This window comes from Alosa sapidissima, chromosome 5, assembly GCF_018492685.1.
Source record: "Alosa sapidissima isolate fAloSap1 chromosome 5, fAloSap1.pri, whole genome shotgun sequence".
Lineage (NCBI taxonomy): Eukaryota > Metazoa > Chordata > Actinopteri > Clupeiformes > Clupeidae > Alosa > Alosa sapidissima.
In genome coordinates, this window is record NC_055961.1 from 1,578,145 (window position 1) to 1,602,500 (window position 24,356).

The 24,356-nt window shown below is 43.0% G+C and overlaps 1 protein-coding gene across 5 annotated transcripts; it reads right to left on the reverse strand.

Annotated features, from left to right (window-relative positions):
• Nucleotides 1-459: 459 nt before the first annotated feature.
• On the reverse strand, nucleotides 460-17,764 carry pcf11 (PCF11 cleavage and polyadenylation factor subunit). Of its 5 annotated transcripts, none has more exons than XM_042093823.1 (17): nucleotides 17,372-17,761; nucleotides 13,957-14,082; nucleotides 13,474-13,647; nucleotides 13,181-13,372; nucleotides 12,564-12,686; nucleotides 8,193-9,211; nucleotides 7,653-7,830; nucleotides 6,476-6,728; nucleotides 4,743-6,187; nucleotides 4,236-4,302; nucleotides 3,948-4,064; nucleotides 3,645-3,756; nucleotides 3,030-3,213; nucleotides 2,381-2,536; nucleotides 1,862-1,954; nucleotides 1,562-1,597; nucleotides 460-1,307 (listed from the first exon to the last, which is right to left on the reverse strand). In XM_042093823.1, the coding sequence occupies exons 1-17, from the start codon at nucleotides 17,537-17,539 to the stop codon at nucleotides 1,098-1,100; spliced, it is 4,653 nt and encodes a 1,550-aa protein (XP_041949757.1). In that variant the 5' UTR covers nucleotides 17,540-17,761; the 3' UTR covers nucleotides 460-1,097. The 5 variants fall into 5 exon arrangements, with proteins under 5 accessions (XP_041949757.1, XP_041949758.1, XP_041949756.1 ...); XM_042093824.1 differs by having other exon boundaries at nucleotides 6,548-6,728; nucleotides 12,564-12,689; XM_042093822.1 differs by having other exon boundaries at nucleotides 12,564-12,689.
• Between the last annotated feature and the right edge of the window lie 6,592 nt (nucleotides 17,765-24,356).

A 24,356-nucleotide genomic window follows, 5' to 3' on the forward strand; every position in this document is an offset into this window, starting at 1 on the left:
TTATTTCACTTTGAACAACCCATTTTCAAGGTTTGATCCAATCCGATAGCTGAAATCCAATCAGATTTCTTTTGAGCTGGGCCCTGGTGAGAACTGTGTGAACTCTCCCGTCTTTGTATGAACATTTGGACGAGTGAATAAAAGATAGAAATAATTATCCCAGAAATATGACTCGAATAGAAGTTAAGCCTATTAACAATTAATTGATAAACTTTTAGAATACTTTACAATACATTGTTTGCAGATAGGCCTACATTATCCGTTTTCAATGGCAAACTCAAAACAGCGCCAAAACAACCACCAGTGGACAAAAAAGTATTTGACACAACACAAACACATAGATGAGACAGGACAAGAATTTCAAGTTTAATTATTTTTTATTTAAATTCTGCAAAGAAGAAGTTAATATAATTTCAATGACGATCAATTACGCACACAAAACACTTTTCAAACACGTACCATTTTCAAACTGAATTTATTGAATACTCTGCAACAAAAAGCAATCTTCCCAAAATAAAAACCTAAAAAGATCTGCCCAGTCATAAAAAATTATTTTCTCATCTTTTCTTTTTTAATTCAACAAAAAAGTGACGAAACCAGGCTTGAGACATGTAGACCCACATGTCATGAGATGAATTTTATTTACAAATCAAAGGTCATGTAAAACTCTGTTTGCCCCCAACCATTTAATCAATAAATTATCCATTGCATTTTCTCCAGAACATTAATAGATTAGTAGTCAAAAATATTTGCCACGTCTAGCCATTGGTTTTAAAGAATTACGTGTACACTTTCAGGAGAAAACACCCTTTGATCTAGTCAACAAGAATTCTTGTCTTCCCATTTATCAATAATACACAAAAATAACAAAAATATCTTTATTTATAAATTAAATGTACACAATTCTCCAAAGTACGCCTTAATTTTTCTCAGATAAGCATTCACACAGCAAAAAACACCTGAATGTTGCAGGCAATTTCAAATACAAAAATGTATTTAGAGTATGCATTACTGGGGCACGCTGCCTCAGGACTTGTCAAGTACAGAAATAGGCTCTCTCTCTCTCTCGTCTTTCACTCCGATAAATAAGCAACCACTCAGAGAGGGGGGAAGCAGCACTCTTCCAACTTCACCTTTACGTCATTCTCCTCGGCCACCTGAGCGTCGGAGCCCAAGGCCTCGGGCTCCTGCTTAATACTGCTGAACCGGCACGGCTCATCAGCCTCCTCTTGCTTAACCAAAGCATTTAAGGGATTCTCTGTTAGCACTTTATTGGGGGAAGGAGTACACTCCCCGAACGAAGATGTCTGCAGGAAAAGAGGACAGCGATATGCATTTCCATCCATTAACATCAATAACACACATGCATTACAGCAATGGCCCTTCACATCAATAACATTTGCTTTTTATTTCATGACTGATGCATCATTTTCTGCTGTGGTAGATGACTGACACACAATCATGCTTATTAGTAAACTACATTTCAAAAGAATATTCATATTAAGACATAACCCAAGCTCAACCATTTTTAAGAGAGGTTTGGTCTGGTGTGTGTGCTTACGTTTTTGTAGTCGTCGTAACATGATGGATGATATGTCTGTGGGAAGAGAAAGATAATTGGCCTCTTTATTACCACCATGTTCTCTGAGAAAATATTTCATCAGTACACAGACCGGTTTGCAATTGGCTGCTTTGCAAGCTAGTGTGTGCAGAGCATGCACACACACACGCGCACACACATACACAGGCACGCACACATACACAGGCACGCACGCACACAGACACACACAGGCACGCACACACACACACACACACAGGCACGCACACACACACACACACACACACCGCCCTGCATACCCACCTTGTCATCAACTCTGATTGCGTCTTTGAGGTGCCACTCCTCCTCATCCTCCTCCCAGTACGTCTCAAACTGCTCCTGGCAGATCTCACAAGTCTTGGACACACACACACACACACACACATAAACACACACACACACACACGCGCGCACACAGACACACGCACACACACAGACAGACACACACACAGAGACAGACACACACACAGAGACAGACACACACACAGAGACAGACACACACACAGAGACAGACACACACACAAAGACAGACACACACACAGAGACAGACACACACACAGAGAAAGAGAGATTCATGAAAAGACAATCATTTTGCACACATACAAAAACATCCATCCTGAACCATACCATACAGTTTTGAATGTAATGGAACAAAACATGCAAGTTGATAGGTATGTTCAATATATTTATTGCCCTCTGTGTATAGACTGCTTCGGCAGTACAGGTGCCTAACAGTAATAATACAAATTAAGAATCGTGTGCCTTCATGCGAACAGCCCTTACCTCATCGACCACGTCGGCCGCGGCTTTGACACTCTGGAACTCCTTCTCCTTCGCAGCCTCCTGAGTCTTCTGCACCACCTCCTCGTACACCTTCTCAAAGAACTGGCTCTTGGCCCGTTCCTCCAGGTCCGCAATCTCCTCAAACTCAATCCAGTCCTGGCAGCACAGGGAGAGAGAGAAAACAGCTTCATGTTACTACTTGCTTCCACTCAAACACGCGCCCGCACCAGAACGACAGAACAAGCAGTTCTGTAGAGCACTGGCCCCGCCCTCAATCCCTCTCTTGCTCAACACCCCAGTTCAACTAACCCACAGCTTCTGCCATTAGGACATCTAATCTTTGTAGTTTTCTAAGAAATGTGTGAATTTTTGCACAGTCAATTTTTTTGCATGTATTATTACCAGCCAATCTTAGAGACTTTTCTCCAAATGTCCACTTTTCCAGGTCACTCATTCACAGTTCCAGACCTGCACACGCACCATGTGCACTGACGCTCGTTTGAAATGTGTGTGATAACGCTGGATAACTGACTGGTGGACGTACCGTCATGCTGTAGTACCATCTCCTGTGCGTGTGTGCATGCATATGTGTACGTACCGTGAGGCTGTGTGTGTGTGTGTGTGTGTGTGTGTGTGTGCGCGTACGTACCGTCATGCTGTAGTACCATCTCCTGTGTGTGACCTTCTTGCTGATGTCCTTCTCGGAGCGGTTCTGCCTGTAGTGCCAGTCCAGGTGGTCGGCATAGATGTCCGTCTGTGAGGAGGTGAAGCGCATGCCGCACGAGTAGCACTGGATGCCCGTGTACAGCTTGGTCACCACACTATCGTACCTCCTGCCACACACACAGGAGTGTTTAGTCTTCAGCAGCAAAAGCACCAGACAGTAGCAACGCAACGTGTGTGTGTGATCGCCTTAGCAACGCAACAGGTGTGCGAGATCGTGTTTAGATTTCTCAAACATGCTACAATGAAACGACTAGAGACCAGACGTCCACCAAGGCCAACTGGCCCCTGTTCTCAGTGAAACAGATGCCCTCCAAATGTAACAGCTTCTTCAAAGGTCCCCTTAACGCCTCATATGTGTGTTTTTTCTTTTTTTTTTTTAAGTTTTGCATAATTGCTCTGACAGAAAGACAAATACAGGCAGATAAACTGAAGTACAAACATGAGGTCCGTGGGAATAACGCCAACACATCAACAGTTTTCTGTCTGAATATCAGTGATGTGATGGAATAGTACAGTGATGTAATGGAATAGTACGCACTGCTTCATGTCGTCCAGTGAGAAGCTGGTCAGGTCTGGGAGGTCGTCGTCAACCTGCTCCTCTTCCTCCTCTTCCTCCACCACTCCTGGGGATGAAGGTGCTGCAGTAGACTCTGTAAAGCAAAGCAGCCCAGAGTGAAGCAAAGTGGTGGCTTTCACACTAAAGATCACCCAGTGAGAGCAGCCTTCATTACCCAAGAAAAAGCTACTAGAGAATAACCAGTGGCACATCTATCTACCACTCCCCCCCCCTCTCTTCTACCACTCCCTCTACAAGGTAGATCAACATGGCCGAGACACTCACCAGTCTGAGATGCGTCTGTGGTGGCGGGCTTAATGATGCCGTTGGAGAGGAGTTTGGCCAGCAGTTCGTTGACGTCCATCTGGCCGAGGTGGTTGTCTGGCTGCCCAAACGGAGCGTCTGAGGGACACAAACGCAGATCAACACTTCTGTTCACATTCATTTGTTAGTGATGCACTGAGAAAACAAGCTGTGTGTGATCAACTGATCTGGTCCAGAGCAAAAACACACCAAACCCCCCCACACACACACACTTCAACAGTAAAAAAAGAGTATGCCCATGGTACTTACTTGGTTGACTGAAAGACACTGTGTTCTGTGGCATGAATGGCTGGCTGAGGTTGGACAACAGGCTCATCTGAAGGATCAGAAGTTGCAGTATGCAATAAGGAACATGACATGTGCACAATAACACACATATTGAGGCACAAGTTTGGGGAAATTCTGTTTTTAAAACTTAGTAGTATATTTTATTCTTTCGCCCTGCTCTGAAAACCAAAAGACGACGATTTTATAGTTAAAATTCTGTGGTTGATGTTTTTTATAGCAAGGTCCCATAGTTCAGTACTGATGCCCCATATCTTCTACCATAGCATCCCTTGTTCAGGCCATTAAACAGCCTTAGTTGCTGATATGGCTTTAAATTAATCAAAAACAAACAAAATACTATGTTTTATTATTTATCTCAATAAACTGTGTCAAAGTCATGAAGTACTTTGTAATATTTAGATGTGTGTGTATGGTATCTAAGTCTAAGAGCCAAGCTAGTATTAGTGCTCTGGCAGCAGGCAGACTTACAGGCTGCTGCGGGTTCCCAACGGGAGGTCCCTGGTACGGGCCCACGGGTCTGAAGGAGTTGGGGAACCCTGTGGAGGTGGGGACTTGCGGCACGTTGAAGTTTGGTCCTTGAGGAACGTTCTGCGGTCCGAGGAAGGGCTGTGCGTTCCCACCGAAGGGCTCGGGGAAGCGGCTGGTCATGTTGAAGTTGGCGGGCTGTGGGGCCATAGGGCCAGGGCCCTGCGGCACGTTGAACACGGGCTGGCCCTGCGGCCTCATCTGGTTCTGGGGGGCGAAGTACCTGGGGGGTCCTGGTGGCGGTGGGCACTCGTGTCTGGGCATCCCCTGGGGTTGTCCCTCGAACCTGATTGGTCCAGGCGGGCCGGTGGGATTCTCAAAGCACATTCCAGAAGGCTGGTTGCCGCCGGGGCCGTCGAAGCGCATGGGGCCGGGCTGACTGGGCGGCCCCTCGTAGCCCGCGTTGCCGTGAGGGAAGCCCATGGGGGCCTCGAACCTCCCGGGGCCCTGCTGCTGCTGCAGATGGGGGCCGCTGAACCGCGGCGGGCCCTCAAAGCGGCTGGGCTGCATGGGGCTGTCGAAGCGGCTGGGCCCGGGGCCCGACGCGGGGCCCTCGAACCGGTTGTGACCCCCGGGTCGCTCAAACCGCCCGAAGCCCTGCTGAGGGTGAGGGCCGTCGAACCTCATTGGCCGGTGAGGCATGTGGCCGTCATATCTGCCCGCCCCCTCAAACCGTTTCTCGTGCTGCGGCGGTCCATCGAAACGCGGGCCGTAGTTGGGCTCGTATCTGCCGTGGCCATCGAGGCGCGGGTTTACTGGGCCGTCGTACCTCTTGGCGCCGGGGTTCCCCTCGTAGGCGCTCGGCGGGAGCGGCCTGGGGTGCGGCCCTTCTGACCGCGGCTTCCCCATGGGCCCCGGCGGCCCATCGTAAGACGCCTGCGGCGCTTTGTGGCCGTCGAACCTCGGCGGGACGCTCGGGCTGTCGCGCCGGGGCATGCTGGGCTGCGCGCTGCCGTCGTCCGGGAGGTGCAGTAGCACCGACCCGGCGGGCTCGCTGGGCATGCGCCCCACGGGCACGTTCCTCACAGGTCTGGGTGGAACCAGGGGTGGTTCCGCCTCCACGCCCTCGTCGGAGTGGACGCTGTTGGGGCTCTCGAAGCGCGGGATGGGGCTCAGCTCGCCGGCCGGGTCCTCCTGCATCTCCAGGGGCAACGGAGGCGAGCGGCAGTAAGGCGCCGCTGGCGAGCGCCGAGGATACTCCTCCAGCTGCCCGGGGCTCGGCGAGCTCCTGGCCACGCGGCCAGAGTTGGACCGGTCACTTTTCCTTGGCCCCTCGTGTCTGGAGAACAATTCCAGAGGGTCATCGATCGAGCGCCTAAGTGGTTCTGGGTCTTCTTCTAGAGCAGACGTCGTTCTTTCATTCCCTGCTTGTTGGCGATTTCTCTCAGCTAGAGAAGAATGGAAACCAAGTAGATATTATAGATAATGCAGTTACAGTTCATCCTTTAAACAAACTAAAGTTCACATACACCTCTAAAGATGAAGCAACAAATAATGTGCAGATTCTCTCTATCTTGCTCACTCCACATTCACTTCATTCACTCAACAAATGTCTACTATCAATCTAATAAAAGCACCTCTAATTTAAATTAAACAAACGCATTCCAGTGTAACTTAAACAATACAGAACAACTATCAAACATGTCAACACTAGCTAAGGTGCTTTGTACCCTTACCTTGTCGCTGCACTCGCGTTCTTACTAGTTTAGATTTGTGCTCAAGGTATAACTGCTCTGCAGATAGATTACCCATCGGGGGGTGTGTGTTCATGTCTTTTCTGTCTTTGGAGGGCAACTGTCCATCATCACTTGAATCCCAAGAACTAGTTCTCTGTTTTTCCTCTTGATACTGGAAGAGCTGTCTGATCTGGTGGGCCACGTTGAGGAACTCTTCACTAGTGATTTCCCCTTCAGCGTGTCTCTTGCTTGCCTGGAATCAGAAGATCGGACAAAAATGAGAAGTGATCAGTTTCAATGTTAACAGCACATCATTACTTACACAAAAGTCACGCATTTTATATATTTCCATGTCTGATACCCGGCGAATTGTCAGCATACCATGTCTGAAATATAACTTAAGTCCAGCAAAATTCGGTGACCCTTTTTACCGCTCTTCTGATATGAATGCTGCATAACCTGCTGCTGCTGCTTTTTACCGCTCTTCTGATATGAATGCTGCATAACGCTCTTCTGATATGAATGCTGCATAACGCTCTTCTGATATGAACGCTGCATAACCTGCTGCTTTTTACCGCTCTTCTGATATGAATGCTGCATAACGCTCTTCTGATATGAATGCTGCATAACGCTCTTCTGATATGAACGCTGCATAACCTGCTGCTTTTTACCGCTCTTCTGATATGAATGCTGCATAACGCTCTTCTGATATGAATGCTGCATAACCTGCTGCTGCTGCTTTTTACCGCTCTTCTGATATGAATGCTGCATAACGCTCTTCTGATATGAATGCTGCATAACCTGCTGCTGCTATGAACGCTGTATAACCTGCTGCTTTTTACCGCTCTTCTGATATGAGTGCTGCATAACCTGCTGCTGCTGCTTTTTACCGCTCTTCTGATATGAGTGCTGCATAACCTGCTGCTGCTGCTTTTTACCGCTCTTCTGATATGAGTGCTGCATAACCTGCTGCTGCCGACTCCTGGCATCTACTACAGGCAGCGATTGTGTAATTACTCCAGCTCTCCCTTATGTCTGGCTAGTGCTTTCTCATTTCCAAGGGGAATATTTTCACCCCTGTCTTGCCACTCGGTTTCGAGGGACAAGGGCTAGGGGGTAAGATGAAGGGGTGAGACAGAGAATTGGGATTCAGCCAGTGTAAGATGTGAAAACAAACCTTTTTCAGCAGATCTGCTTTACTTGCAGAGTTAAGAACGTCAGGGATGTGCAGATTGGCGTCGACGCTGAGGCGATTCTGTCTCTGTCGGGACGGTGTGCATCTCTGAGTGGGGTTCCACGGCTTCACCCTTGGGGTGCTGGGCTTGGAAGGTGGAGACTCATCTGGATGTTTTGGACTAAAAAACAAACAACAACAAAACATATAGCTCTAAAACAACAGTCTCAGGTCATTTAGCAGAAGCGGCACTAGTGGAAACACAGAGCACACACAAAATCCAACAGAGGAAGGCAAGGAAAAGCCAAACTTGGCCAACACCTGAGGAACTGAAAACAGCATGCGATTAAAACAGCAGAAGGAAGTAGAGTGTCCTACTGTTTGTCCTCCCATCCACTTTATCATTATCATTATTATTATTATTATATAAAACAGCAGAAGGAAGTAGAGTGTCCTACTGTTTGTCCTCCCATCCACTTTATCATTATCATTATTATTATTATTATTATTATATAAACAGCAGAAGGAAGTAGAGTGTCTTACTGTTTGTCCTCCCATCCACTTCTCCACCTCTTGATGTTCTCCTTGGTCTCGGGTGGTTCTCTGGCAGAGTAGGAGTCTCTGAGTTCCGCAGCCCTCTCCTCGTGAGCACGTTTCGGCCTTCTTGGTTCTGCGTTCTTGAGAGCAGTTCTGTCCTCTCTGGTGTTGCCATGGTGACTGAGGTCCTCGGAGTGCATGTGTTTGCCCACCCCCGGTCTAAGCTTGCTGAATTTGGGCGGCGACGCGGACATGCCCTTCAGGCTCTTGGGCGATCGCCGTTCCTTCCTCTTGGGCATCGACGGGGACCTGGAACGCGACCTGGAACGCGACCTCTTCCCACCCAGCTTGCCGATCCTGAAGTCCGGCTTCTCCTGCTTGGCCAGTGAGCCGTTGGACAGTTTACTCCTGGTGTTGGTCAGCCTCTGGTGCTCGGCCATCTTGCTGGCCTCGTCCTTCTCCTTCTTGTCCAGGCTGCGCTTCCTCTCCTTCGGCGCGTCCTCCTCCGGCTCCGCCTTCTCGTGCCGTCGCAGCCTGGGATCCCTTCTGATGCCTTCCGAGGTCTTGAGGTTTTCGGGGTCGATTTTACTCCTGCCGAGGACGTCTTTCCTGGCTGGTGATGCCGACTTGGACTTGGCCCTCTCCTCGGCAGCAGCCATGTCCTTTTTGCTCGGCCGCGTCTTCTCTTCTGCTGGCGGTTCCTTCCGAGGAATCCTCATCCTCTCTAGTTTGTTATGCTTCTCCACCGGGGGAGGCCCTCTCTTCTCAGGCACGTTTGGCAGACCGCCGAAACCCTGGGCTTCTCTCCTACTCACTGCCGGCTCCTTGGTGTGTGCCGTCACCGATTCTTTGCCATGTAAATTTGATGCCCCGGCTCTGTTCAAGCGCGGATCCCGTATCGTTGCCTTCTCAGACTGCGGAGCAGGCCAGGAGTTGGGCCCCCCCGCCCCTGGTTGGGTGGCCGCAGGTGTGGGGTGGAGTGCAGCACTGGCCTGGGTGGTGGTTGGTCCCATTCGATTAAAAGCCTAGAGCATCATACAAGGAAGCAGACATACGGGGACAATGGATGACCATGTTCCTGCTTTCAACACCAAATAATGAGCCTGTGACACATGAACTTGCATTCTGCATGCTTTCCTTGACAAAACTAGATACAGCACCCTCCAGAATGATTGGACCCTTTGGTAAAGTTGACTAAAAACAGGTATAGAAAATCGTTTGGCGATTTATTGTGATCTTACATTGAAAACAATGAGGAGAAATTCAACATTGAAGGGAAACAAATGCATTTGAAAAAATAAACAAAAAACCCCCAGAAATTCTCAAAAAGACAACAAAAACATGTTGCCCACATTTATTGGCACCCCAAGAAAATCTCATATAAAAAAAATCTAACAGAAGCTTTTTCCTCTCAGGGTTCCCACACCTTGGGACAAATTCAAGGACCTTTCAAGGACTTTCCAGGCCCAATATCCTCAAATTCAAGGACCTAATGTGTCGATAATTTTCAAGCACGGGCATGGTTAAATCATGTTACCTCAACAGACCAAGGATACCTTGTTGCAGTTTTCTTTTATTTTTGGTCATATGACAGATGGTAGGCCTATTCTATTTTTCATGTTTGTATTTTGCATAAAACTGAGCTGAAATAAACTTGTTTATGAAAAGTTTAACTCGTTACCATGAACATGTTGGTTTAGTCATCAATATGTTAAATTAAATATTTGGGCAACAAACACGACATGCGGGAAACGCACAGAAATCACGCTGGCCGTGTAGTTCTAACCAACGTAAATCAGGCATACGCATAGGATATCGACAGAAGTGATGGCGAAATAATGTAAACATGTTAATAAGTAGACGGCATTCTATGGAATTTTTTCCTAAAAAAGAAATTAAAGGACTTTCAAGGACCTCCATTTATTTATGTCTGTTTTCGAAAACTTTCAAGGGGCTTGAATTTTTTTTTCAGATTCACAAACTTTCAAGGACCCGTGGGAACCCTGACTTCTTTAAGTTAATCAGTGTGTCTGTAAACTTTCAGGAGTGGTTCATGACTAAAGTATGAAAGTAAAGTGACACATAGGCTAAATACCCTAGTCATTTTTCAACATCTGATCAACTGGAAATGTGACAAACATGCTTGGATAAAGACCCATGGTTATCTTGCCCCCACACGCAGTATGGAGGATGGTAACATATGGAATTTTTTGCCTAAGAACCACTGTTGAAGAGTTACCCAAAAAACTTCTAAAGTGACCTCACTGATAATAAATTATTTAGAGGGCATGCCAGGTATAAGTCATTTAATTACAAATCTAAACGGCAGGAGTTACTAAATGGTACAGGTCACTTTGTCTGGAAGTGTGGTGTATTGTCAGATGAAATGAAAATTTCGAGAAAAGTGAGCAAGAAACACTTTAGGTGGGTTTGGTGTACATTGAAGAATGACTATACCGAAAAGAACCCCATGTCTAATGAGAATTATGGTGGAGGGGCTGTGCTATTGTGGGCCTGTTTTTATTCCCAAAAGGTCTTCGAAACCTTATTACGGTGCACGGTATCATGAACCCAAAGAAAAACCTGAACATTTTCAAAGGAAATCTGTCTCTCTACCAAGACACTAAAAGTGGGTGATGATGGGATCATTCATCAGGTCAATGAACCAAAACAAAATGTCTAGATCAAAACAAAAATGGTTTAGTGAACACAAAATCAAGCTTCAGCCATTGCCATCTCAGTCCCCTGATCTAAACTCCATAGAAAAACAGTGGGGTGAGTCAAAGAGGAGAATGCACAAGTGTGGACCCTAGGAATCTGAACAATTTGGGGAGATTTTGTACGGACGAATGGTCTTAAATCCCTTGCTTTGTATTCTCCAACTTTATGGGGCGTCATAGGAGAATATTACAAGCTGGGCAAAGGGAGGCTTAAGAAAGTATTACAAGCAGAGGTGCAAATAATTATGACCCGGCAGCGAAGCGGCAGTCATATAGGTTTAGTCAGTGTTTTTTCTTCCAGATTTTTTTTCTTTCTTTTTTCTTCAGTAATTGTGTGTCAACGATTCCCGGGATACACAAAAACAAAAACACACACTATGCACACACTCATTTACATACTCAAAAGTAGGGGATGGAGTAGGAGACTGAGACAAATTGACAAGCGTGATTTATTTAGAGAATCTGCAGGACTGGGCGGCGGTCGTATTTTGTACCTCTCTGCGGTACATCTAGTTGTGATTGACACGTTTGTATTAAAAATATTTTTTTATGAGATTGAGCTTTTGCACAAAATAGTACATAATGTGCTTCCCTTCAAGGTTGGACTTTTCCTCATTGTTTTCATTGTGAGACTACAATAAATCACCAACAGATTATTTGTAATATTTTGTCAAAAATCATTAGCAAAGGGTTAAAAAAAGGGAAGGTTAACTCTAACTTCAAAGTCAAAAGTGTACATGGCCAAAACGGACTAGAGTATAAAATAACTGAATGCACTGAACGATCTGAATACTCACTCTGGACTTACACAACTCTGTAGGTAATTATTAAATACTTTATTAATGTTCTATAACAGGAGCATGCTGAAACCACAAAGTTTGAGGCTTGGTATTATTACCTTGATACTACACAGCTATTCATTCACTAGACTTATGGAGCTCCTGAATACACAGGATTAAGAGTTTGAGCTAACAATACAACATTTACCTTTATTGACAGACAACTGACAAATGAATGATGCACATTGTTAACAGTTGCTGAAAACATTGCTTGCCAGTATGCAAAGGGCAGGCAAAATGTTGACTTGTGCATGCATAATCAGGCAAAGTTAGGCGCAGTGGCCAAATTATTATGCACATGCAGATACAGGACACTCTTGCAACAAAGAACAACGTTGACAGGACAATGTGTGAAGACACCGTTTGAATAGCAGCACAATACAACGGAAACGCCAATCACAATAATGTGGGATCAGCTTTGATTGCACACATTAGTGACGCTATTTAGAGACTCTTAAGTTTATTGCTTTGCATGCCTTCTATTGATCTTTATGGTGAGCAATGTGGCACTGCTATATCTGTTGACTAACCCAGTGTCTGCAAGCAAAACAGTGAGAACAGAACGGCTTCTGCCACTCTAATCATCTTCACGGACTCACTACTACACTAGTAGTCATTAGTGTTAATACGGATGCAGTGTTTTGTTTGACAGACAGGGAAAACACCACAGTGACGCCACGACGCCGTCATTTCTTTGCCTCCTTTGACTGGAGGCACCTTTAGCGCACAAGTGCATTAGTTGTGTCAGCTGCTCTATTGAATCTCCCACTCTTCCCACAGCTCTTTATGGAAAATGAAAAGGCCATCGCTGCACTCACCAGTTGCACTTTTATCTGCTCAAGCTCAAGTTCTATCCTCTTCTGCTGAAGTTCAATCAATTCCTTCTGCTTTGCGAGCAACTGCTGCCTGGCTTGTCCTTCTCCACTCAAAGAGCCTTTGGACTGCTTTATAAGATGATTGCACTTGTTTGCATAAGCATATTCATTTTTACATAATATTTTGTTCAAAAGTGTGTGTGTGTGTGTATTAATAAGCTGTTTACATGGTTAATGCCATATGTTCAAATCTTAATGTTTGTTGTAGTGAACTGAAAACATCTAAGCTAAACTGAGTAGTGTCAAGGTTTAGACACAGCTGCAGCTCACCAGTTGTATGCATTTTAAAGCATACAATTTCCACTACCAAAACAAAAACAAAATTTGCATTACATTTTTAATGTGTGTATATGCGGTCAAATCCAAGGGGCTTATATGGGAATTACATGCATATAGTTCATATAGAAAATCTGCTGATAACAACCCTACCGAACACTATTTGGAATTCTGACACTCCAAAATGTAGTCACCTGTTCAATCTCTCTGGTGAACACCAGGTTTTTATGGATGATTTCACAACACTAGCCCTGCAGAAGAAATGTCATGTTTACTCAACTCACCAGTTGTACTTTGGCCTGCTCAAGCTCAAGCTCTATCTTCCTCTGCTGGAGTTCAAGCAGCTCCTTCTGCTTGGCCAGCAGCTGCTGCCTAATGGCCTGCTCCTCATTGATTTTTTTCTCGGTGGCTGATGGCGGGGGCTGTGGCGTAACGGCCTTCGGAGGAGGAGTCGGAGTCGGAGTAGCTTCCTCACTCTGAGCAAAGAAAGACCCGTCACTTTTTAATAACCCAATTCAGTGTGACGTTATAAATGAGAAGCGTGATGACTGAGGATGTATATGCATTCTGTTCTTACCTGTTTAAGAAACTTTGGGTTTACATGAATGCTCGGGTTTTGCAGAGGCTTAATGGGCCAAGCGGGATCTATTGAATTGACCTTCACATCTAATGTGTACAGTTTTGTTGCTGGGAAAATATCATCCCATGTTGAGCGCAACTTGAAGAGGCTTTTTCTAGTGTTCTCTTCCACCTAAAACAAAACGAAAAGAAAATAAAACTCAGTGTGGACCATAATAAACATCTCCTCTGAGTGCTCTGAATGCGCGACCAATGTGCAAACATCAAGTCCTGCCATTCATACCTATAAACATTTACTTCACATCAATGCTCAAGTCAACCAAACAGTGATTGTGTCAGAAGTGAAATGTGTAAAATCCACAGTGGGCATTGTACGCTTTACTTTACATTGCCGTGTTAAATCCATCATTCCAAAGCCACAAAATCCAACACAAATCAACTTGAAATTACATTTAAAAAAAAGCTTAAAATGGTTGTATACCTTTTCAAATACACAAATAAATGAAGTGACAAGGTTTTTAGCAAACACTGCAAGGTATTCCCCGCCAATGTTCTTCACTATGGAATCCACTAAGTACAAAACCGGGAGCTTCTCTGCTGCTGGCGCCTGGAGCAAGAACACAAGTTTAGAGCACAGAATCTATACAGTTTGCAAGAGACATCATTAGCAAAGGGTTAAAAAAAGGGAAGGTTAACTCTAACTTCAAAGTCAAAAGTGTAGGCTGGTGGAACTAGGGGAAAATAATAAAAAAATAAATAAAAAGTGACAAAAGGTCAACCACTCAGGTCTTCACAGAACAAAAAAAAAAGAAAAAGAAAAAAGAAAAGTGAAAGCTCAGCTACAAAAAAATCCAGCGCATGATGGGCGGTGACAGTCTGACAGTCCAAAAAGTCAAGTCCACAAAGGACAGTGTTCAGATTCGTCTCTGCAAAACATCATCCATGAGGGGGGTAAAAAGGGCAAGTTGTCCATTTTCTCAGCAGCAAGATTTCTTCCAGAGTGATTTCAATGTTGTTTGCATGAGAGGGTTTTAAATGTCCTGTTTTGAGGGTTTTTTTTTTTTTTAAGAATGGTACATTTTAATAGCACAGTGAAGTGTCTTAGCTTCAATGTTAATAACCCTTTGAGATGCCTAAGCACAGAAATGAGGATTAGGTTTTTGCTATAGTCTCAGAACATGTTCATGGGTTTGGCAAAAAGCTAACCATGTCTTCAGTCTTGTTAGGTGATTTAAAAAAAAAAAAGAAAAACTTCACCCATTATAAAATGTGGAAAAGGTCTCCAAAAAGTTTTTAAAAAAGAAAATTCTGTTTTCAGTGCATACACACAAAAACAGTTTTTAACAACCCCAAGATAAAACACTGTTGTACTGTTGCTGTTAGCGACACCTTCACACTAAGAGCCAAGCACTAAAGATTGTAATGTAGGCAGTGCCTTGTTTAAACCACACTTTTTAGTCAATACAAGTTTCATTGCTGGTTAAGAAGCTGTGACTGATTTTACACAAAAATTACACTTGGAAAGAAAAAGACAAAAATCACATTTCATATTTTTTATTGTCACATTAAAATACCATTTATTCACATTTAATTCATATAAAACAAAAGCCTAAGACTCCAGTGTATCCGAATTTGTATACTAGTAGAAAATAAACAGGTTGGTGGCAGAATCCTGTAGCGGTGCACTAGATACTAGATAGGTACTAGGTACTAGATAAACTACATGAAGCCATCAGTTGAAAACAGTCACCCCAACAAAATAGAATACTCGCATTCAATCAAAACATTCCCTTATTTTAATCACATGGGACAAGGCATCAGTATTGCATAGCCTACCCTACAAACATATGTCTGTGGTACATAGCATTATAACGAGCTGTTACAGTTAGGGGCTCACCAACACATTAACTGCTGACGTTCAACTAAATTATAAGAACTAAATTAAAAGGCCATTGAAATAACAGTTTGGTCTATGAAATCTAGTGTAGCACAGAAGTACACCATATACTATCCAAGTTCTTCATTGGTGAGCCGTTTACTTTTATGTTCAATTGAAAAAGTCTACCTGGCCAACTTGCTGACTTAACTCTGCATTTGACAGCAGTATACCACTGACCTAGATCAATTCATTCACCAGCTGATCATATCATAACTACTCTGTATGTTTTAATAAAGTGAAAGTTGAAGAGACTCTGAAAACTGAGAAGGCCAAAATAGCACTGCCTCTTGGAGGAATCTACAGTGATTAGTCGATTTACACTACTATAATTTGCTTGTGAATACAGAAATGGAAACTGCATTCACAAAGTGCATTTTGCTAGGTTACATTGTGAGATCTAAATTTGGCCTCAGCAACATGATCTGTATGCCATGCTGGTCTGTACCGGGCATTACCCTGATAACCAATTTAAGCTGTCTACAAGTGTAACGTTAGTTAGCCAGCTAGCTTGCAAGGGTTAGGATAAACTCATATGGACACTATTTCCTACATTAAATTCGACATCTAGAAATAGTGACAATTTCAAATACAATTTATTTAACTGCTGATAACAGGGGAATTCAATTAGCTCGCCGGTCTCACATCATCCAGTTAGCGCTAAAGTTAACATTACCTTAGTTTGTAAACGCAAGTGCATGCTTTTTATCGATGTTATTTCTGATACATTTCCAAACAGCAGCTCGTAATATCTGCATTGTAACGAATATGCTTCTGATTAACGAGTGTAATGCAAGTTATCAATGTATAGCAAACTAAGAGTTACCTTTCCAGCTATTTGACAAACATGTTTACTTTTGAAGTTTTCGAAAACGTAAGCATGGGATGTTAGCTGCCCAGAGACGTTACTAGGTAGCAACTAACGTTAATGCTAGTTAATTGCTAACATAACCCATTTAGAATAGCGGCGGAGTGCTAACGTAATTTAACGTTAGTTGGGTTAACCTTTGTTTGAAATAGTTAAGACAAAATACGTTACAGCTTTATCTGAATAAAGGTGACACTTTCAGACGTGCATGTTGCCTAACAATCAGTTTGGTCGTTTTGCCAGTCATTGTTACCCAAGTTTTTGAAATGTCGCCATATCCTTTTAGGCCTCTAACATTACTAAAGCATCTGCTAACGCCAAGTTAGTGGCATTTAAACGTTAGTCATCAGAACTAGCTGAACTGTCTTAATCCTGGTGTAGTGTAAACGTTAACATTAGCTCGCGGCAACTAAACTTATGTTACTTTAACATGCTATGAACTTATTTTAGTCGGAGCGGAGGCTAACTGACACGCCGTTTCAACCATAAGTTAGCGTAGCATGCTCAACTAGTTCTATTCACCATTTAGGTTAGCATAGCGTTATGTAATGATGCAACGTTCGCTTTGCGAAACCATTAGCGGTAGCTAGATATATATAGATAGATATATATATATATATATATATATATATATATATATATATATATATATATATATATATATATATATATATATATATATTAGCTGACGTTTAGTTAACTACCTCGCTGAAGAACTTGCAATAACGTTAACGCCACTGAAATAGAAGCAACGTTAGCTTTCTGTTTAAATGGCCATATCAATATTTTAGTATTTTCCTGAATTACCGAACAAGTTTAACTGTTACAAATAAACTAACCTAGAATGCTAGTGAGAATAAAAGGTACTCAATAGTTACCAAGGCCAACTCAAAATAACGTTATGATATAAGCTAACGTTAAATTAGCGGCCTGCATTTCTTGCAAGCTAACATTACGATTAGCAGAACGTGTCCGCCATGTTCCCATGGTCTGCTCAATAATCACACTGCTAGCTACCACTAACGTTAGCCAGCAAACGAACCATTCATTGAAGCCATATTGGCTTGAAAAGAATTCTATTTTCATAAAAACCTTGACGATTTGTGCTTCAATTATTGCGACGATATCCTTGGCGAAGTGAAGATTCTCCTCAGCAAGTATGGTCAGCATGTTGATGTGTGGTTTACTGTTGAAAGTCAAATCTTCCAGGGATGATTGGTATTCTCGACGGGCATCTTCCCTCGCTGCGTCGTCCGACATTTTGATTCGATATATTATTTAAAGTTAGGATTAAATGTATTAGCAAAATACACCCAGTGATCTACAAAGTCCATTCACTCATTCCATATTCTTCGTATTTCCCTTTCCTGAACCAATACGATATTTCTTCAAAATATCGTTAACACTTTTCTTTCGTGTTCTTGTAACAAAACATGGCGTAGGAACTGTACTTCTTCAACAACTCATGCGTCACTGTGAGTGAAATATATGCGCCACTGCGTCACCATCCTCTGATTGGCCAGTTCCATGACGCAGGTTTCCGCTTACGTTTCACGCGTACGTTCTGTAGGCCGAAATCAAAGATTGTTAAGGCGGAGCAAGATGTTTCATCAGGAGCCACTTCCGGGAACCCGGATCGCACGAGGGGGGGTCAAAATCCCCCTTTATGCAGAGCAGAGGCAGCGACTGCTCCATTGAAGTCTATGGGCATAGCTCAGAATTTCACCACATATGCTAAGGTCTTGGTTCTATAGAGTTAGGAATGTGAATTTCGGGCACGTTTTCATGATCCTCAAACCCTTCTGAACATTTCAGGTACATTTTTAGCATTTTTCAGCATTCCAGTCTGGAGAAAATCAACCTTATATCAGGTGTGCGCCGGTTATTTATGCAGCTGCTGTTGGCCGGTTGCAACGTACGCTCGTCAATACGTCATCGACACGCATCTTTATGCAGACAGGATTCGATCCCCATTTCGCGCCCATAGACAAGAACTACGACGAAGTATCTTGCTCCGCCTTAACAATCTTTGCCGAAATGTCCTTACTTTGTCTTTCTTTCATTCGTTCAATATGTCATCTTTGGCCTTTCACTAATATAACTCTAAAAACATACATATTCACAAATTCTCAACGGATAAAAAGGTGCTCAAAAGTTGAAACAATTACAGCCATTTTCGACCTTGTAACGCCCACACACACCTATGACACACACCCACTGACCCCGCTGAACCTTGCAGGCCGAGGTTTTGTGGGAAAAGAATTTAACTGAAATTTCCATAGGCCTAGCAGTGGCTGGGAGGACAAACCCTAATTTTTAACCCTAATTACCATGTAATTCCAATAATGACATATGTCACAATGATTATAAAAGCTTAGCAATTAATATTTCAAAGTTTACACTCAAGAAGGGTTGATATGGTCGCTTTTCAACACGTCAATGATTGACAAACAAAAAAAACAACAACAAAAAAACTTCAACTGAGCACAAAATCTCCTTTTAGGGACATGCTAAGTTCTGCCATGCCAGTCAGATCGCTGTAAACTAGATTTTTACAGAAAATAATTCAAATTTGCATGGTAAAAACACCTCAGTGTCATCAATTGTTCCATGATGAAGAGAACAAACTACCTCAGTGATATGGGCCTATCAATCACTTTATCACACTTTTCTTGCACTAGATGGCTGAGTTGGAACAGATGGCCAAGAGTTAGACTACTGAGACATGCATACAGGACAGAGAATGTCCTTCTAATCTGAATGGATTTGTAATCTGAAGTGTCTTCTAATCTGAATGGATTTGTAATCTAAAGTGTCTTCTAATCTGAATGTCCTTCTAATCTGAATGGATTTGTAATCAGAAGTGTCTTCTAATCTGAATAGATTTGTAATCTGAAGTGTCTTCAATATAACTTTTTTCAAAGCCATTTGTTAGATTTTCCTTGATTAATACATGGTCATATTATAAGCTATGTCATTATGTCAAATTCAAATTCAAAGGGGCTTTATTAGCATGACTGTTTGGTACAGTGTTGCCAAAGCTAGTGTTACAAATAACACAGTAGTATCACAAGGAAAAGAAGACAGAGATACAGCATACAATGTATAAACATGTGAGCACAACATAGACAGTAGTCCTGTACTAAAAATGTTAATAGACACAGCTACCACAAGCCAGCCTTTCCCCTCACGAGCCACTAGGTGGTGTACACACAGCACATACCGCATTATCACAACACATAGGCATACTATCTGACTAGATCTACACACAATTTGAATGAAAGGTGACACCTTCAAGGTGCTTTACAAGAATAAAACATAGGTAGCTTCACTTTGCATTGGCTCCAGATGTGCTTTTGGATTAGGGCACAAGTAAACACTTCAGGCCAACTGAGCAGGAAGGGAAACAATGCTAGAATTTCAGTATCAAATAAGAAGTATTTTTATGATGGTTCAAAGCAGCATTAGAGTAATAAAGTGTGTTGGTTGTGGGTTCTGATTTACATTGTAGTGGCCTGATCCATAGAGTAAGTGATTTCAAAGTTACTAAAGTGTCAAAGCATGTGTGCTCAAAGTGGTTTGGACACACACACACACACACACACATTCTTCTGAAGAACTGTTCCTCTCAACACTTCCAGTCTGCTGGGAAGTTCAAAGTTTATCAGAGTGTGATTTGGTGGACACAAGCCAGGTATTCTATGCCAGAGGTTACTCTGTGGTCAGTAGATTTATGTGCAAAGCATGCAATCCAACAAACACATCTCTGTCCAAGGTTGCACAGAGAGCCTTTTCCTGTCATATGTCAGGTCTTATCGCTTTTCCAAGCACCAACTGAAATGTGGAAGGCTGCCTGCTCCTTTTCTCGTAGCCATCTTCCTTGTTTGTGCCTAATTTCCTGTGGATGCGCAGACAAGAGATATATACCGTATTATAGAGAGATTCAAGGTCCAAAAAGAAATGGTCCAGGTGGGGACTAGCAAACTTTAGGACCTTCCTCCACAGAATCACTAAGAGAAATGAATGTATGATGTTGCTATTTTTACTAACTATTGGTAAACAAATGTTTGAACCGATACAATTACATAGAAATGTGTACTTATTAACTGAGCTTTGTAGAGAACTGTAAAGTTGTGATTTCTTTTTCTGTGCAACTTGCTGGCCTTCTGTTTCCAATTGTGCTGGTTTGAACCGTACTAGTAACTTCAAAGGCCTTTTTTTATCCCATGCAATTAAAAATACAGCACCAAGCAGTCCCACAAATCTGTACGATCTCTCTTTCATTGGAACAAAGAGGGGGAGTATGTTTCTTTTGAGAGGTTTGGGGCTGAGAGGCACAGCATTATTACTGTCAAATGACGATGCTTGTTAAATCACTTGGGCAAGGTTCAGCTGTCCTGTTTAGAGAGCTGGAGCCTAATCAGTCGGGAGTTTGTTTTAGGCCGCGTCTGGCTGTGGGTGGCGGTGTGAGCAGCCTTGAGGGCACACCCACGGGTGCCCCCAGTGCCAGTTTCTGCCTGGCGTCGGCTGGGTGCTGGGAGATTAGTCTGAAAGTGAGCCTAAGCTAGCGGCACACAATGGGCATGTGAGGCTCCAATCACAGCTGACCTCTGAATGGCTCTCCGGCTCTCGCTATCGTAATCAAAACCGTAACGCTGGTTGTGGAAATTCGAAATACAGCTCATTTAGGTCAACGCTAGACTCTACTCTAAACCATGAAATGTTCCATTTGTAATTATGACCTTGGTCTTGGCCCACAACCAACTGCTATGCACTATTCAGGTTCCTCTGCTGTGGAAATTCACATCATTTTAGCATTTAATGTTGCTTTTCAGAGGCAAGAGGGAGAGAGAACGAGGGAGAGAGAGAGGGATAAGGAGAGAGAAAAAGAGGGAGAGAGAGAGGGATAAGGGGAGAGAAAGAGAGAAGGGGGGGGGGGGTGTAAAATCTGTCAAACACTCTGGTGGTGACCAAAATGGTTGGGCCAGATCCTGGCTCCCTGGCCAGTCGTACTACAGAGGTTTTCGTGGTAAAATGTTGCAGCTTTTGTTTTATTAGAAATGTACTTCAGATTTATTTAGCCTTTCGTGAATGGACAAACCACAGGAGCAAGAGAACTGGGGGGACTTTTCTTCTTCATTAACTGAAATGCATTTACATTTACAGAGCATTCAAGACAGGCTTTTGTCTAGCAAAGTCAATATTCTGTTTTTTTTAAAGTAAAGTAAAAGTAATGTGTTTTTAGCAGACTTTTTTTAAAAACTCATGAACTCTCAATGACAGGTACAGGAATTGAATCTGGGCCAAGCAATGGTCAGGTAATAACACGAGCCATGCTCTCTGTGTATAGTATATATATATATATATACTTATACTTATACGAGCCATGCTCTCTGTGTGACTGAGCTCCACGTCTCAGTAGTGCGGCAGTGGGGCGCTACGCTGGGGGTTTTGTAACATACCAGTCAACCGTGTCCCATGGTTCAGACTGAAATGCGTTAATATTACCCTGCTTCCTAAATGCATTCACTCTGCAACGCCAGCAGGATCAACACACAATGTACAAACCAACCTTTGGACATCCAAGAGCAACGGTGCGTGATAAAATCAGTCGTGACAGAGCCTCAGTTAAAGGCTTCAGTTACAACTTGGCACCAGCTATGATAATGGGAAAGTCATATTGGTAGCTGCTGCAGCCCGAGGCTGCCAAGCACACTGCTTTATGGGAGTTTATAGCGTCTGTTTAAAGCTGAGGGCCCTGTGTGTTTGAGAAGCACTCCAGCCTCCTAGGAGAGCCATTCTGTGCGGTGCTAGATCACAGGTAAACAGGGAAAGAACTTTCCTCACATCTGCAAACGTCATGTTCAGTAATCATACATGTAGGTGCACATGTGAGTCATTTGGGGATGGGTTCACCTGACACTGTAATCATACATGTAGGTGCACATGTGAGTCATTTGGAGACGGGTTCACCTGACACTGTTTGCTGTGTCGTCTGGTTCATTACCTTTAAGTGCTGACACTGTTCCATTCTGCACACTGCAGTGTTTTTCCCATGTAATGCCTTCAGTTAGCTGTGGCGGTACAGCTTATCACAGCCAAGACCCTGCTACTGTTTCTTTATACCCTTGGCACTTTCCACCCCCCACCCTCCCCCACCCTCTTGGCACTCTCCACCCCTCCCCCCCTTCTCCACCCCCCCTCTCCACCCCGCCCCCCCCCCCCCCCCTCTCTTACACAGTACCTTGCTTCAGCCCAGGAGCCTCCATCTCATGGTGACTTTATCCCCCCCGTGGGTTTAATATATAGATTTGGTTTCTCCCGAGTGCTTTTAGGAAAAGCAGGCTGTGCATCTGCACATGGCTTCACTATTATGTCATGTGCACCAAAGCTGTAATTACACTACCCAGGGCAGTTTGGAGAGGAGCTCTCCAGAAGAACCGAGGCCACGGGTGGCAGTTTTGAAAGTACGCTAAAGCCAGGAGCCTTTCTTTCATTTCATGAAACCTCACTCTAAACCCAGATTTAGTTGTAATAAATATGTTAGGTGGTCACTACTAATGTTTGTGTGTTTTGTGAAAACTCTATGTCATAACTAAAAGAAATGAGTTGATTGTACTATTTAAGTGAAATATACAGTGCACTGATCATGTTAAGCAGAGACAATGATAAATGTTATGTTTTTGCAAGGCAGAGGAGGGGTCTAATAAACAAATAGGCTACTACATCAAATGGTGGGTGAACTTTCTGATTAACTTGTTGAAAAATTAAAATTCTGATGAAATAACCGAAAATTATGTTCAGTTTGACCAATAGTTAGCTAAATGTTTGTTTACGTGATTAACTTGCATTAACCTGAGAAAAGTAATTAGCTTCGTTGTTAGTGTGCTAGTAGTCTTTCGGACAGTTAGCTCATGGTAGCTACCTTCCAATGGGTGTGTATGCCAAATTATAACAATATCACATATGTTTTCGTGTAAATATACTTGTCTTGGTGCTACTAAGTTTAATTCAGACTTTATCATTGAAATTGGTGTTTCTGTCTGTAGACAGTTTTAGCTAACCATAGCAGCACATGTTGGTTAGCTTTTGGCTAATGTTAGTCGATGTCCATTCACTTATTTGTTGCATTCATAGGTGATATAACAAACCTTTATTTCAACTGTGTAAATGAACATGAACTAAAAAATTGTTTTCTTATGTTCTTTTTTATAGGTTCTTCATCTTTTTTTTAATAGGTTCTTCATCTACAGTGGATGTGGAATATTTATGAGTTTAAATGTTGTTTGTTCATGTTTTATCAATAATAAAAGGCATTCCTATACATTGTGATGAATTTCTTTTCAATTTTTAATGAAACAATTGAATTAATACAGTAGCCTAATCTTAAAATAAAAAAACAATAGGCCTATCTACAGAACTTAGTTCATATTTTAATGTTAATATTTTGAATTTGTTAACATGCATTTTAACCTAGTTATTTTATACAACTGCAACTTCTGAAACAATAAGTTAAGTGAACTAAAGATTTTTAGCAAAGACTACTAATGTAAGCTTAATTTGTCTACAGCATCAACATAAGGTTGTTAGTTGACACAACTAAACATGTTTAGTTTTATGTTTTGTAAAAACTAGAATGGTTTAAGGCAATCGGTTTCCACGCAATTTTCTAGTAATGACAACTAGTTCGGGTTTGAGTGTACTGTCATGGAGAGAGTTTGAGTAGCTGCCAAGCAGGGAGACGAAAGTCACAGAAGGCTTCCCCACGGCACAAATGAAACTGTTTAAAGAACATTTGCTCATCTGCGGGTATATCAGTTTTATATTCCCACGCTTCAAGCTGTAGGCGATCCTACACCCACCAATTAAAGCTTCCAAGCCACACTTCATCTGATGTTGAGCAGGGTGACGTGTGTGTGTGTGTATGTGTGTGTGTGTAAGTGTGTGTGTGTGTAAGCTCCCAAGCCACACTTCATCTAATGTTGTGCAGGGTGACGTGGAGTCATGCAGAGCCTCTCGAGCTGGACGAGATGTTGAGCGGGGTGATGTGTGTGTGTGTGTGTGTGTGTGTGTGAGC

Excerpts from the sequence above, each read along its gene's own strand:
- pcf11 (XM_042093822.1), bottom strand. The coding sequence starts at position 17,539 with ATGTCGGACGACGCAGCGAGGGAAGATGCCCGTCGAGAATACCAATCA. Across the intron at positions 12,690-13,180 it reads AGCAGGCCAAAGTACAACTG|CAGTCCAAAGGCTCTTTGAG; the intron begins GTGAGTTGAGTA and ends CATCTTATAAAG. Across the intron at positions 6,188-6,475 it reads AACGCGAGTGCAGCGACAAG|CTGAGAGAAATCGCCAACAA; the intron begins GTAAGGGTACAA and ends ATTCTTCTCTAG.